Source organism: Heliconius melpomene, chromosome 10, assembly GCF_056956725.1.
Source record: "Heliconius melpomene rosina isolate 202511_hmr_F chromosome 10, ASM5695672v1, whole genome shotgun sequence".
NCBI classification, from domain to species: domain Eukaryota; kingdom Metazoa; phylum Arthropoda; class Insecta; order Lepidoptera; family Nymphalidae; genus Heliconius; species Heliconius melpomene.
This window is the reverse complement of record NC_140398.1, coordinates 1,827,822-1,839,859: the sequence shown is the minus strand read 5'-3', so window position 1 is coordinate 1,839,859 and position 12,038 is coordinate 1,827,822. Positions and strand designations below refer to the sequence as shown.

At 31.1% G+C, this 12,038-nt stretch overlaps 1 protein-coding gene across 1 annotated transcript in view; it reads left to right on the top strand.

The window, feature by feature from the left end:
- SP2353 (EGF like, fibronectin type III and laminin G domains protein pikachurin) overlaps positions 1 to 12,038 on the top strand; it is a 120,700-nt gene that overhangs the window by 89,300 nt on the left and 19,362 nt on the right. Inside the window, exons 6-8 of the mRNA XM_085191026.1 lie at positions 999 to 1,200; positions 3,380 to 3,524; positions 7,779 to 7,956. Of these exons, the coding sequence (XP_085047152.1) occupies positions 999 to 1,200; positions 3,380 to 3,524; positions 7,779 to 7,956 (525 nt within the window). The remainder of the gene's footprint in view (positions 1 to 998; positions 1,201 to 3,379; positions 3,525 to 7,778; positions 7,957 to 12,038) is intronic.

The window sequence follows — 12,038 nt, the reverse complement described above, 5'->3', positions numbered from 1 at the left end:
CCGCCACTCAACACGTAAGAACTCGGCGGAAAGTGGGGAACTGTTCTCTCTGCCTAATATATACAGCATGAAGCTTAAAAAATATGTAAAAAATCATGTTACGTCTTCAACAATTGTCTTCTCGAATTTGTTGATTATTATTTAATCTTTTCTAGTCAACAACATCCAATTTACCTATCAACGACGCCAATGGAAAAAACTGATACTTATAAAAAGAAGGTTTTTTTTTTGGTTACTCACCGAAATAAGTTTGACAAATAATGATCGTTACACGAGGGAAAATAATATTAAACTATAATAAAATATTTGTCCTGTTTAAACTAAATACATATTATGTACAGATAATTATGTACGACTAATATAATTATAAACGAATGAGGCGTGATAGGCTTTATTTAATTTGCCATCAATCAGTATTTTGATACAGTTCGTTGGTTTTGTCATATATTTCAAACTAAAAACTAAAACTCGAGTCCAGGCAATATACAACTACTACTTCTGTAATTTTTATTTCTTCTTTACTATATAACATTTTTTAAAGTTGTCTGTGTTGTCTTCTCGAATCCTATAAAAACTTAACCATATCATTAAAAAGAGTTACGTATTTTCTATTATGAAAACAAATTAAAATGATTGATTATAATCTTGTCGTAGTTATTGGAGCATCCGTCGCTAATCATGATTTTATAATTAGCGTAAGTCTACAATTCTAAATATATATATTTTTTAACTACAACTAAAAGCGGGCCAGCAAGAAATTAAAAAAAATCCATTGTCAAAAAGTAAATTGACATAAAATGGTGAAGTAAATTGAGCTCTAACGAGCGATCTAAAGGCTTTAAAGCTGTAAAATTACATAACTAAAAAAATATAGTAGTAAATAAAGGTAATTAAAATTATATGTGTGTGGTAATGGTTATTTCTGAGTGCGTTTAAAAATAAATAAAACCTAAACCTCCACAATCTTACTATAAATTAACATACAAATTTAATTACAGATACAAAAATATCATCTCCACGTTTCTCCGGCTCGTCCTGGCTGGCGTTTCACGCGCTACGCGGCGCCTACAAGCGCGTACGGTTACGGCTGAGGGTGCGGCCGGAGAGGGCCCGCGGCGTGCTGCTGCTGACAGGCGAGCATGATGACCTCTCTGGGGACTATCTGGCTCTCATATTAAGGAATGGACATGTTGAGTTGAGGTGAGAGGTGAAGATGAACAAAATTTGTTGCCTCCTGTGGTGTTTTTTTCTATAAATAGCAGTAATTAGTGTCTAAAAGTTATGATATATACGGAGTATTGACTAAACACGATGTTCACGGGTTCAAAATTCATAGATTCTTCAAGAATTTTTATTGCAAATAGTAAAGAAAATATATAAAAAAAAAAACAGTTATAATATTCGAACCCATGATCGTTATGTTAATAATCAAACACAATGACGCCGCGAATGCATCATTTTTGTACTCTAGAAAAAACCCGTATCCTATATCGTGAAACAAAAAAATCGTATAAGTTTTACTAAGTATTCAGAACTAGAAATTACCATTAAGAAGTTACTAACAAGTAATGGACAGATATTGAGTAAGTTAATACACAAAGGTACTGAGAGTTCACCCTTTGTGATAACTAGGAAATAATTCAATTAAGTTGAGAACTGTGTGAACTATCTCAAAGATGTAGAGATATGTACGTAGTTTACTATATTTAGAATATAGTTGACTATCTTTAATATATTTTTTATAAAAAGTTAAAATTTATATACTAGTGTCAACATTACACGATGACGACAGATGACGTTTGACGATGGATGACGAGTGACGATGGATGACAGGTGACGATGGATGACGATTGTCTGATTTTAGTTTATTATTATTTTTTAAAGTAATGTATTATATCATTATATTCTCAGCATTCCGCTCACTCAAACATTTAATATTGCTAACATGTTAAAGAAATTCAACAATGCCCTATGATTTATGTTTAATTAACTGTTGTTATAATAATATCTAATAGATATAAATTTCCCCACAAGAATATATGAACTCAATATTACTTGTCGCCGTCACTTCCAATCGGATATAATAGTATTTCGCCATGACGGCGGTCTACTTACTACTTAAATAAAAATATGAAACGAAGTTTGGTTATATTTAATCGTTCATATACTTACTATAAGGCCTCCTATCTATAGATATTAACCTATAATTTGAGGTTGTATAAAGGAAATTACAGCCTTTTATTGCGATGCTACAAGCTCTGCAGGATGAATGTTGAAATTTATTAAATTTAATTTTTATAATTTCATGTTTCAGTGCCCGCATTCTCGTTCGCGAGTGGCTTGTAAAATGAAATTGAACACGTTAATGATTTTCATGAGGACTATAATTATTATTTAATTTTCATCAGCCATAGTTTATATTATATTATGTTATGGGTGTTTCAAAGGTCGTTGTCGGCATAAGTGTGGGACTGAAAACGCGACGATTGTGGGTTCAATTCCCATTTAGGGGAATTTATTATTTATTACTTTTTACATTTATTTAGTTTGGTACCTAGACTAAGCGCTGTATTAGTAATAAAATTATTAATAAATATATTACCTTTATAACAAATCGCGCCCACTATCCAAAACAAACAGGATTTTGGCAATCCTCGCAGGTCTCGAAGTTAATTAGTTGACCGCGTCCGAGCCCGCATTACGCCTATTGTCAGTGGATGTGGACAATGGCTTACAATATTTCTGGGGAAATTGAATTTCGATCGCGTTCTGATATATTATTTATATTGGTAAAAGTGATATATAACAGGAACGTATTTTTTTTTATTTTTAGCTTTTGTGTAGCTAAGTTTCGCTTTTTTTGAGCTTCGCTTTCAATTATTGGGAATATAAATGACAAGTGTAGTGTTTTTAAATAAAGTTGAGTTAAATATTTGTTATAAAAGTAATATAAAAATTGATTCAATATTTGTTATAAAAGTAATATAAAAATTGATTCAATATTTCCATGTAATATTTTATAGTTTAATACAGATAATAATTAGTAACGTCAGGTGGCCTACAATATAATTGCAGTGGTAAGAAGTACGGGCATAATTAAATTACAGTTGTAACTCATATTTATAATGAAAATGAAAAAAATATCAATTCGTTAACCTGGATTTGAATTTTTTATAATAAATATAGACTGGATTTCGTTGCTTGTAAATTTTGAATTGAAAGATATAAATCATTTATTTATTTTTTAATTTCACGCTGTATCCTGCGTATGGTAGAGTAGGCAGAGGGAACATAGTGGGGGGCATAGGAAACATACGTGTTAGACATTGCGTGTTTATTCATTTTCAATATTTTATATAAATACATCTTTGCTATATAGATTCGACTGCGGCAGCGGCGCAGGAGTTCTAAGATCACCAGAACCGGTGCATCTTGGTAAATGGAACACTATATCAGTGTACCGTCATCGCTGGGACGCGTGGCTGAAGCTAAACAATGGGAAACGGGTTCGAGGAAGGTCTAAGGTATGTTATTATATTGTTAATTATCATTGTCTATATCAAAAACTTAGTAGCTGCCCCTTTTTACGAAAAAAGTTGACGCAGTTATAGTGTACGTAGAGAAGTGTAAAATGCATTAAATAAATGAAATAAGTATAACACACTCTTCGATACATCTGACAATAAACATGTTTTTTTATAAAGTTATTTTCACGTCGACGGGCCCTCTCGATGTTATTCAAAGTCAAATATTTTTATTCTTTTCTTCTTCTTCAGCTTCACACCGTATCCTGCACACAGCAGCCATAAATGCTAGCCATTAGATATTTAATTGTCTTAATGTTCCGCGGGATATTGAGGGATAAGCTACATGGGTGTCACTTATCCTATGCTGCATTACGCGTTCCTTTCCAATATTTTGCATGTAAACATCCACTCGTATGTTAATAGAGCTTGCCCGGATTATGTATAGTACGACCTCAACTCAGCCAATGTTACAAAATCACAACGGCATTATGGTTATGGCATCATTTCACTGAATTATTCGTTAATCGACAGATAGTAAAAAATAAAAATATAGTACATACATACGTACACGCTATTCCTTATATAACGAGAGATTAAGACTAATTTTAAATAAAATTTACGTAAAATAAGCAAAAGTAATTCAAAATACGGGAATACTCATAATATTATATTAAAAAACGAAATCCTATTAAGTGAATGCAAAATATAATTTCTTCCTTACAAATATCTATAAGTACCTACAGGAAAATTTTCATAATCGCTGCCAATTAAATTGAAAAAGAGGAAATTATAAGATATATATATATACGTACCCATAATTTTATTTCACCTAAATGATCGTCTGTTTTCATCGTTTGAAACTAAAAGGTTCCTTTGAAGAAAAACCTTTTTCATTCATTACCCGGCCTCGGTAGTTCAGTTCGCAGTAAAGAAAAATATGTCCTTATAAAGCTACTCGCCGGTTATTTCTATAACTTAATTTAAAATTATTCAAATACCTAGCTTTGAGGTAAAGGAAAAAATGTACCTATTGTATTTTTTTTATATTGTACAATGTGTCCTTTTTTACAAAAATATTTTATTTAATTCACCACAGATGTGGCACATTTGTTATTAAAATATATTTGACGGAAAAATTTATTGTTTTTCACCAAGTAGAAAAAAAACAATTTTTAGCATAACGCTGTTTAACACACTAGCAGGATAGATAAAGGGGACCTGGAGACCTAGTGTCAAAACACTGTTCCCACTTTATACTCTGCAATTTCCCCCGAATTCTGACGGCATTTCGTGTTAAATGGTGGAACTTAACTTCGCGCTTTGCCTCGATACCAGAGAGTGAAAATTTTAGCTCTTAACAATATATATATATATATATATATATATATATATATATATATATATATATATATATATATATATATATAACAATATACACAATATATAAAACGTCGATAGTAAAAACAAAACAAAAATACATTCCATCAAGTATTCAGATAGCTTATCGTTTCGACAAGCAGTTGCGTATTCTGCGGAGTCATGTATTCGCATCCTCCTCGTAATCTCGAACCATCTGTAGATCCCGAAAAGTTATATCTAACTTAGGGAGTTTGGCGTTTACTTCTTACAATTTGGGATCGTCCTCCACCGATTGTCTCGCGCTATCTGTGATGTTGATTTTTATTGTTTGAAGTGCTCGCGTATTATTTATAGACCTAAACTAGAAAATTATTATTATTATTGACGTATATGTATAAAACATGTTATAAAAATACAACAATTATGTAACATTTACATCAGTTTGACTTTAATCAATTTAGTGGCCAATTGATAATTTATCGTAATTTTCGTTAGATATATTGTACATTGCAAGACAGACTAAATATTCAAATACCTACATATAAAACTTTCAAAATAATATGACTTAGAAAACATTGTAGCACAGCTTCTATCATTCAGTGGAATGGAATCTCTAAGCAGCATATCTTATTTGAGCTCTGTGAATACACAATGAGACGACTCACTCCGCCGAGTACGCACGGGCATGTTTTACCTGTCCCAACTCCCGCTATATGAAATATGAAGTTCTTATGCTTCCATTTCATCATTTTCTTCAATTTCCTCTGATATAACTATTTTATTTACTGAAGTAGGCATATTATACAAGTAATATCAGTCTCTAGTCAGAATATTATGTTTTTTTATTCATAGTTATATTTAGGTAGCTGTCATATTTTGCGTGTTAGCCTGAATTCTGAAGGTGGTGTTTATTTTTCTTTCTCTGTAATTATACATATTTTTTTAATGTATAAAAAAGAGGTACATATATTACTCTTTCTTCGGAAGATTTTTGGAAACATTTCCATGGGGTATTGACATTCTTATTCATTAGCCAATAAACATTTGATCAATCATTGATTCCTTATCATATTTCATATCATATTTCGTAATTATTGAACATGACATCTGACATCAACAAAAACACCAAACACATAAAACTTTCATTTTAACGCCCGAAAAAATGTGGTAAACGACAATTTAAAAACCTTTTACCATAATTCAAAGCACAAACAGATTCTCGTAACAATTTTTGTAATCTCATTCGTAACCGTTTGTTATCTTTCACAAAACCATAGCGCGGGAACGTGACGCCATACACGAAAATTGTATTTTTTTTATTTTGCAAGCAAAGTAGAAACATCACTCGTTAAAAATATTCGTGTCTCTGAAGGGTATCCCAGAGACAAAGAGGTTGACGCGTATTTAAATTATAGGCGGTGGTTTAAGCTATGTACTTATTCAAATTAGATGTAAAGTAAAGTAAAGTAAAAGTAAAATACTCTTTATTGTATTGTATTGTATTGTATTGTATTGTGTCTGATATTGTTATGATAGTACAACAGGCGGCCTTATTGCTAAATGAGCAATCTCTTCCAGGCAACCTTGGGGTAGAGGAGATCATTAATTAAATGGGAAGAGGTGCACTGAGTATGTCATTATTATAGATACGACAATACATACACTTATAAAAATAAACCTACACATATACATACATACACAAACACATACACACATACACATATACATACATATATATATGTATGTATGTATATATGTATGTATATATATATATATATAAATACATACTTAAACACATTATTTGGGTACATAATGTATGTACTTATTATATAAATATTTAATTACTTTTTATTTATAGATTAATCAAATATTTTTATTCCCTCCTTCTGGTAAATAAAGTATGGCATTAATTTCCGCCACTCAATACAGAATGTCATGAAAATTGAGAACTTAGTAATAGGTAGGTAACTTAGTAATAGTAGTATCTTAAGACTACGTTGCCTCTGCCCTCTCTTCTATATGAGATATATAACGCGAATCTGAAGAAATAACAATAATGAAGCTGAAAAGGTGACGTTGAGTTTAGCCACTTATCATACATTCTTCGAGAATTCGGCGGAAAGTGGATAAAAACACTAAGCGGGATACAGCATAATGCGATTATTTATAAAATTTAAACTTTGTAAATAGGTTTCATAATTTTTAAAGTATTTTTATACTGGCGGAGACACTTTTATTATCTATTAAAAAATTAATACATTCTCAATGTTCATAAAAACAAAGAAAGCTAAAATGCAAAATCGCTCCAAGCTCGTCCCCTGTACCGTTCACCTCAACGGGGTCTCATAATTGCCGCGACGCCAAGTTAATGTTGTATAATAATTGACGGAATTCCCGCTATCAGACTGCTGTAATTGCAACCAACTTTGTAATTGTTGTTTGGTGCTAGATTTTGTAAAGAGATTTTTTGTGACAATCTAATTTAATTTTTATTTTATAAATCTATGCTTTGATGCTATACAAACTTAAAATTTACTTACGTTTACATAGCTTCACTCTGTACCCCGCATATAATAGGGTACACAGAGTATGGTAATGATAAGACACTCTGTTCCTCACTTTCCACCTGAATTTCGAGACATTAGATGTTGATACTTGAGAGAAGGATCAGCATCACATCATCGCGCTCTGTCTTGCTACCACAGATTATTAGGAAATGTAAATAATCTATTTTCCCGTGTGGCAACCCCCAACTGTCGCTTTCGCAGTCAGACTGTATGGGTCTGCCTCATGACGATCTAGCGTAGCGAAGCGAAGAATTCTATTTTAATATATAGTTAAAAGATAAATAATACATTTATATAAAAAACTAACATATTTTCTCTATTTCAGGGACTCTTCTCTCGTATGACATTCAGAGAGCCAGTGTGGGTCGGCGGCGCGGGCAACACCACTGGACTACAAAGTAAACTTGGACTTTCTGAAGGTTTACTGGGGTGTGTTGATTTCCTAAGAATAAATGGCGACACGTATCGATTAGTTAAGGACGCTGTATCTACTCTTGATATTTGTAAGTATATGCATTATTTTATAAATATTTTTTGGAGTATAAGTAATTTGTACGTTTTTATAATGAAGCATCAAGCATCTCTTTGTATAGAATAAAAGTTTTTTTTTTATTCATACATCACCGTAATTCATAATAGTACCCAAAGAGAAATTACCTGTTAGACGTCCGATCCCCATTTTCTGTCTTTTCTTCGATAAATTAAAATCTTGTTGTTATGTAATTCATTTAATAATTATATTGTTCAGGTCAATTTTTAAGTCTATTAAGGTTATCTCAATCATTTATATTATCTACAAATATATTTCTTATTTATATAGATATTTTTTATTTTTACATATAAAAATTGCCCTTTATTATGAATAATTTCTTTAAATATATAGTAGGGGAGAGCGGGGCTACAAGTTACCGAGGTAAGTTGTTCCGATGGAAATAATTTCGCGGGGAAAAGTGATAGGAATATTTAGTAAATATATAGTGAAATGCAATGTGATAGCGCACCCATGGCCACCATATTGAACAATCCAGTGGCACCCGAAACCAATGGAATAGCACACGGGTGTCGTTGGTCCACGATTGTAAATATTTTCGCATTTGATATTTTTGGTCTGTCTCACAAATTTTAACGATTAGTCTCGAGTATGTTAGTGTTTTTTTTACATATATTATCTACTATTTCGGAACACTATTTGTAAATTATTTATGTTTCCTAATCTTGCAAAAAGCAGCGGATGTAGTTTTCAAAGATTGCAGGAATAAGATAAAAACTGTTACCAAAAATTACATATACATATTGAGCGGGAAAAGCTAAAGCTATAAAATCTTTGTTTATTATTTTGGTTTAACAAAATCAAAATAAGTTTTATTTTATGTAAAATTATCTTTTAAAGTAAAAGTTAGTTCGTTGTTTTTCGGTTCGGTTTTTTTTGTTCAAAATAATTCTTTTTACGATTTTACGTGATAAGTAACCTTAAAAGGTTACTTCTTAAACAAGTGTTGGTTGTGGTGGTAGTGGTTGTTAACGAGTGATATGTAAAACTTGACTCAATTAGGTATTATTTTTGTGGAAACAAACATTTTGATATATTGACAAGAAAATACACAAAAAATATTCGGGCGAATTGGGTATCTCTCCCTTTTTTTAAGTCAGTTGAAAATGAAAACATCTTTTTTGAGGTTGGTTGAAAAGAAATGCAACGATGGGGAATATTACTTCTGACAATAATTTTAATAAAGTTTTCCCTTATAACTATTCCAGTATAATTAAAATTTACCAAACAAAAATAAATTTTCTCAATTTTAACCGGATTTTATAATCGGAACCTAGCCAAACTTTCATCAAACTATCCTTGAAGTGTATCCTTCCAAACAAGAAAAGAATCATTGGAATCGGTTGGCGTGATATTGAGTTATTCGTCATTTTGTGGCACTCGTACCAATACAAACTTAATACTTATGTGATTTTCTCATAGATACCATTGTCAAAAATACACCAAAAAAAAATTTTTGTTCCCACATGGAAAGCACTACCTTTCAAATAAAAAAAAACCATCAAAATCGGTTCACCTAATCAAAAGTTATGAAGTAACATACATTAAAAAAAACCAGTCGAATTGATAATCTCCTTTTCTTACAAAAGTCGGTTAAAAAAATTTGCTTTTGCGCCTGGTGATTATTCATTAATAACAACAGTAACAGTAACAGTATCATTATACTGTCGATTATTCCTTAAATAAACAGGCTTTGTTCGATTATTTATTGTTTTTTATTTTGCAAATAATAGCTTTACAAAATATGGTGACAATTTACCCCGGTCTGTTAACAACTTGCCCCAAGTCGGGGTAAGTTGTTACTTTCCGACTTCAGCCATAAAAAAAATCATAATAAAAAAGTCTTACAAGGAATACCCCAAATTACTGTTTTAATTGCAAGTCTAGATATGTAAGTTGAATTTGATTATATTGTATAAATACTGAAATCAAGTATTCGTAGCAATATTTGAGGTTAAAAAAAAATCAGAACTTTTGGCCCCGCTCTCCCCTACATGTATTTCATTATATAGTCGCGTTTAGCGTCTAAAGTAATTATTAGGCTCTCATTCCCACTCTATAAAATAACTTTCTTTATATATAAAGTAGATTATATTAATATTTTAGTAGATTTTATAAATAACTAAGAAATTAAGTATAAACGATGAACAAAACTTTAAGCAGACACGTTCGAAAAGCAAAGTCGTCCTATATTAAATAATTTTAAACTTACAATGAAAATTTTTGTACGAAACTTTCATTTGAGATTTACTTTTATGTAAAAGGATTAATAACTTTTTTAACATCTAAAGATAAGTGTAGTGTAACTTTTGAATATTTTAATGTTTTATCTAATTAGAAGCTAATTTATGAATTCTTTTGAGTTATCAAAAAGATTCATTGTCTGTTCAGAATTATAATTTTTACTATATTCATTTTATTATATGACCTAGATTAAATACTTACTACGATGGAAAATTTTATTGTAATTTAAAGATTTAGTTTCGTTACACAAAATTAAATAGATGCCTATGATCAAGCAATGCCTTTTGCATATGAAGGAAAGTGGAGAACGGAGCGTCTTAACACCAAGTTTTCCCTCTGTCTACCTTGCTGAATGCGGCATGCAGCGTGAAGCTAATATAAAAAAATAAAGAAATTTCTTTGTGGTTAGATTCGATGTGAACATATAGGTCAAGTGGATAGAGGGCTTATACGTACTATCAAACACATAGTAAGCTTTTACTATCCTGCCATTCAAAATGTTTTAAAGAAATTTCAATATATTTCACGAAGTTATTTTTCAAAAATTATTCAAACGTAAATCAATTACAAATGCTGATATTAATAATAAATCTTATACAAATTGTAATTAACAATTAACTTTTTGAGTGCCCGAACTCTATATTTACTCCTTCTTCTCCGAAATAATGAAAATTAGACAAAAATGTGAAGCAAAAACACCTGTCATTCATTTACTTTTATCGCCTACTGTCTAGTAGATTGATATCTTGATATCTACACAGAAAGGAAAACGCTTGAAGGTCTATAAATGCAAATACTTCCGTCCGGTGACCTTTTGGGACGTCGTGATTCCATTATACCTTTTGGTCCCCTTTTTTAAATGTCCCCGTGGACATATTCTGGGTAACTTTTGCTACTGACGTTGATAATGCCGAGTCTAAATGACTTATATTTAATTTGATTCACATCTTATTTAATGCAGATCTATCGATCATTTCAGCATAAGAACTTTTGGGAATTTGGAGGAAGTAAGTTCAATTGTGAGTGGTGAGCATTAGGGGCGGCCTATGTCCAGCAGTGGACTTTAAAAGGCTGATGGATGGATGGATGGCAGTTCAATTGCAAATATGAAGATTGTAAAGAATATAAAGATGAAATATAAAATAACCACTTGCACCAGTATCCTCATTTACATATTCACATTTTAAAGTCATTTAATTAAAATTATTACATTATTTTTTATAGAAAAATGACATTTTCTGACCCACTTTAACGTAATTTACACGCTTTTCCTCTTGCCTCTTTGATGTCGAGGGCCTTTTGAGTTTTTTCTGGCTGCTGACTCCGCCGCGGCGTCGCGTCGTGTAAAACGTATTTACTATAATATTTTAAACTTTAATCTTTTTGGTGCACTCGGAAACTACTTCTTGGAAAATACTTTTACTGCTTAAGAATTCTATTTTCTAGGTTTACGTTTCTATGAAGGCTTTATTTATCGTACTGTTACTGATATAGAACTTAAACACTTAAACTTAACATAGATAAATTTATTTAAATTCAGTATAAAATAAAAACCGTAGAACCAGTAAAATATCTATCTCCCCACCGGGGGAATGAAATACTCAATATACCTACGCGACATACGCCGTGCAGTTAAAACAAAGTGATCCTATAAGTATTCTGTGTTTTCTTTCTTTTCAAGTACGGAACCCTTAAGAAAATATTTTCTTAAATTTACTCCTAAATATATGATTGACTTTAAAATTTTACCCAAAAGCATTAAAATATATGAAAAAAAAATATAACTTGGAA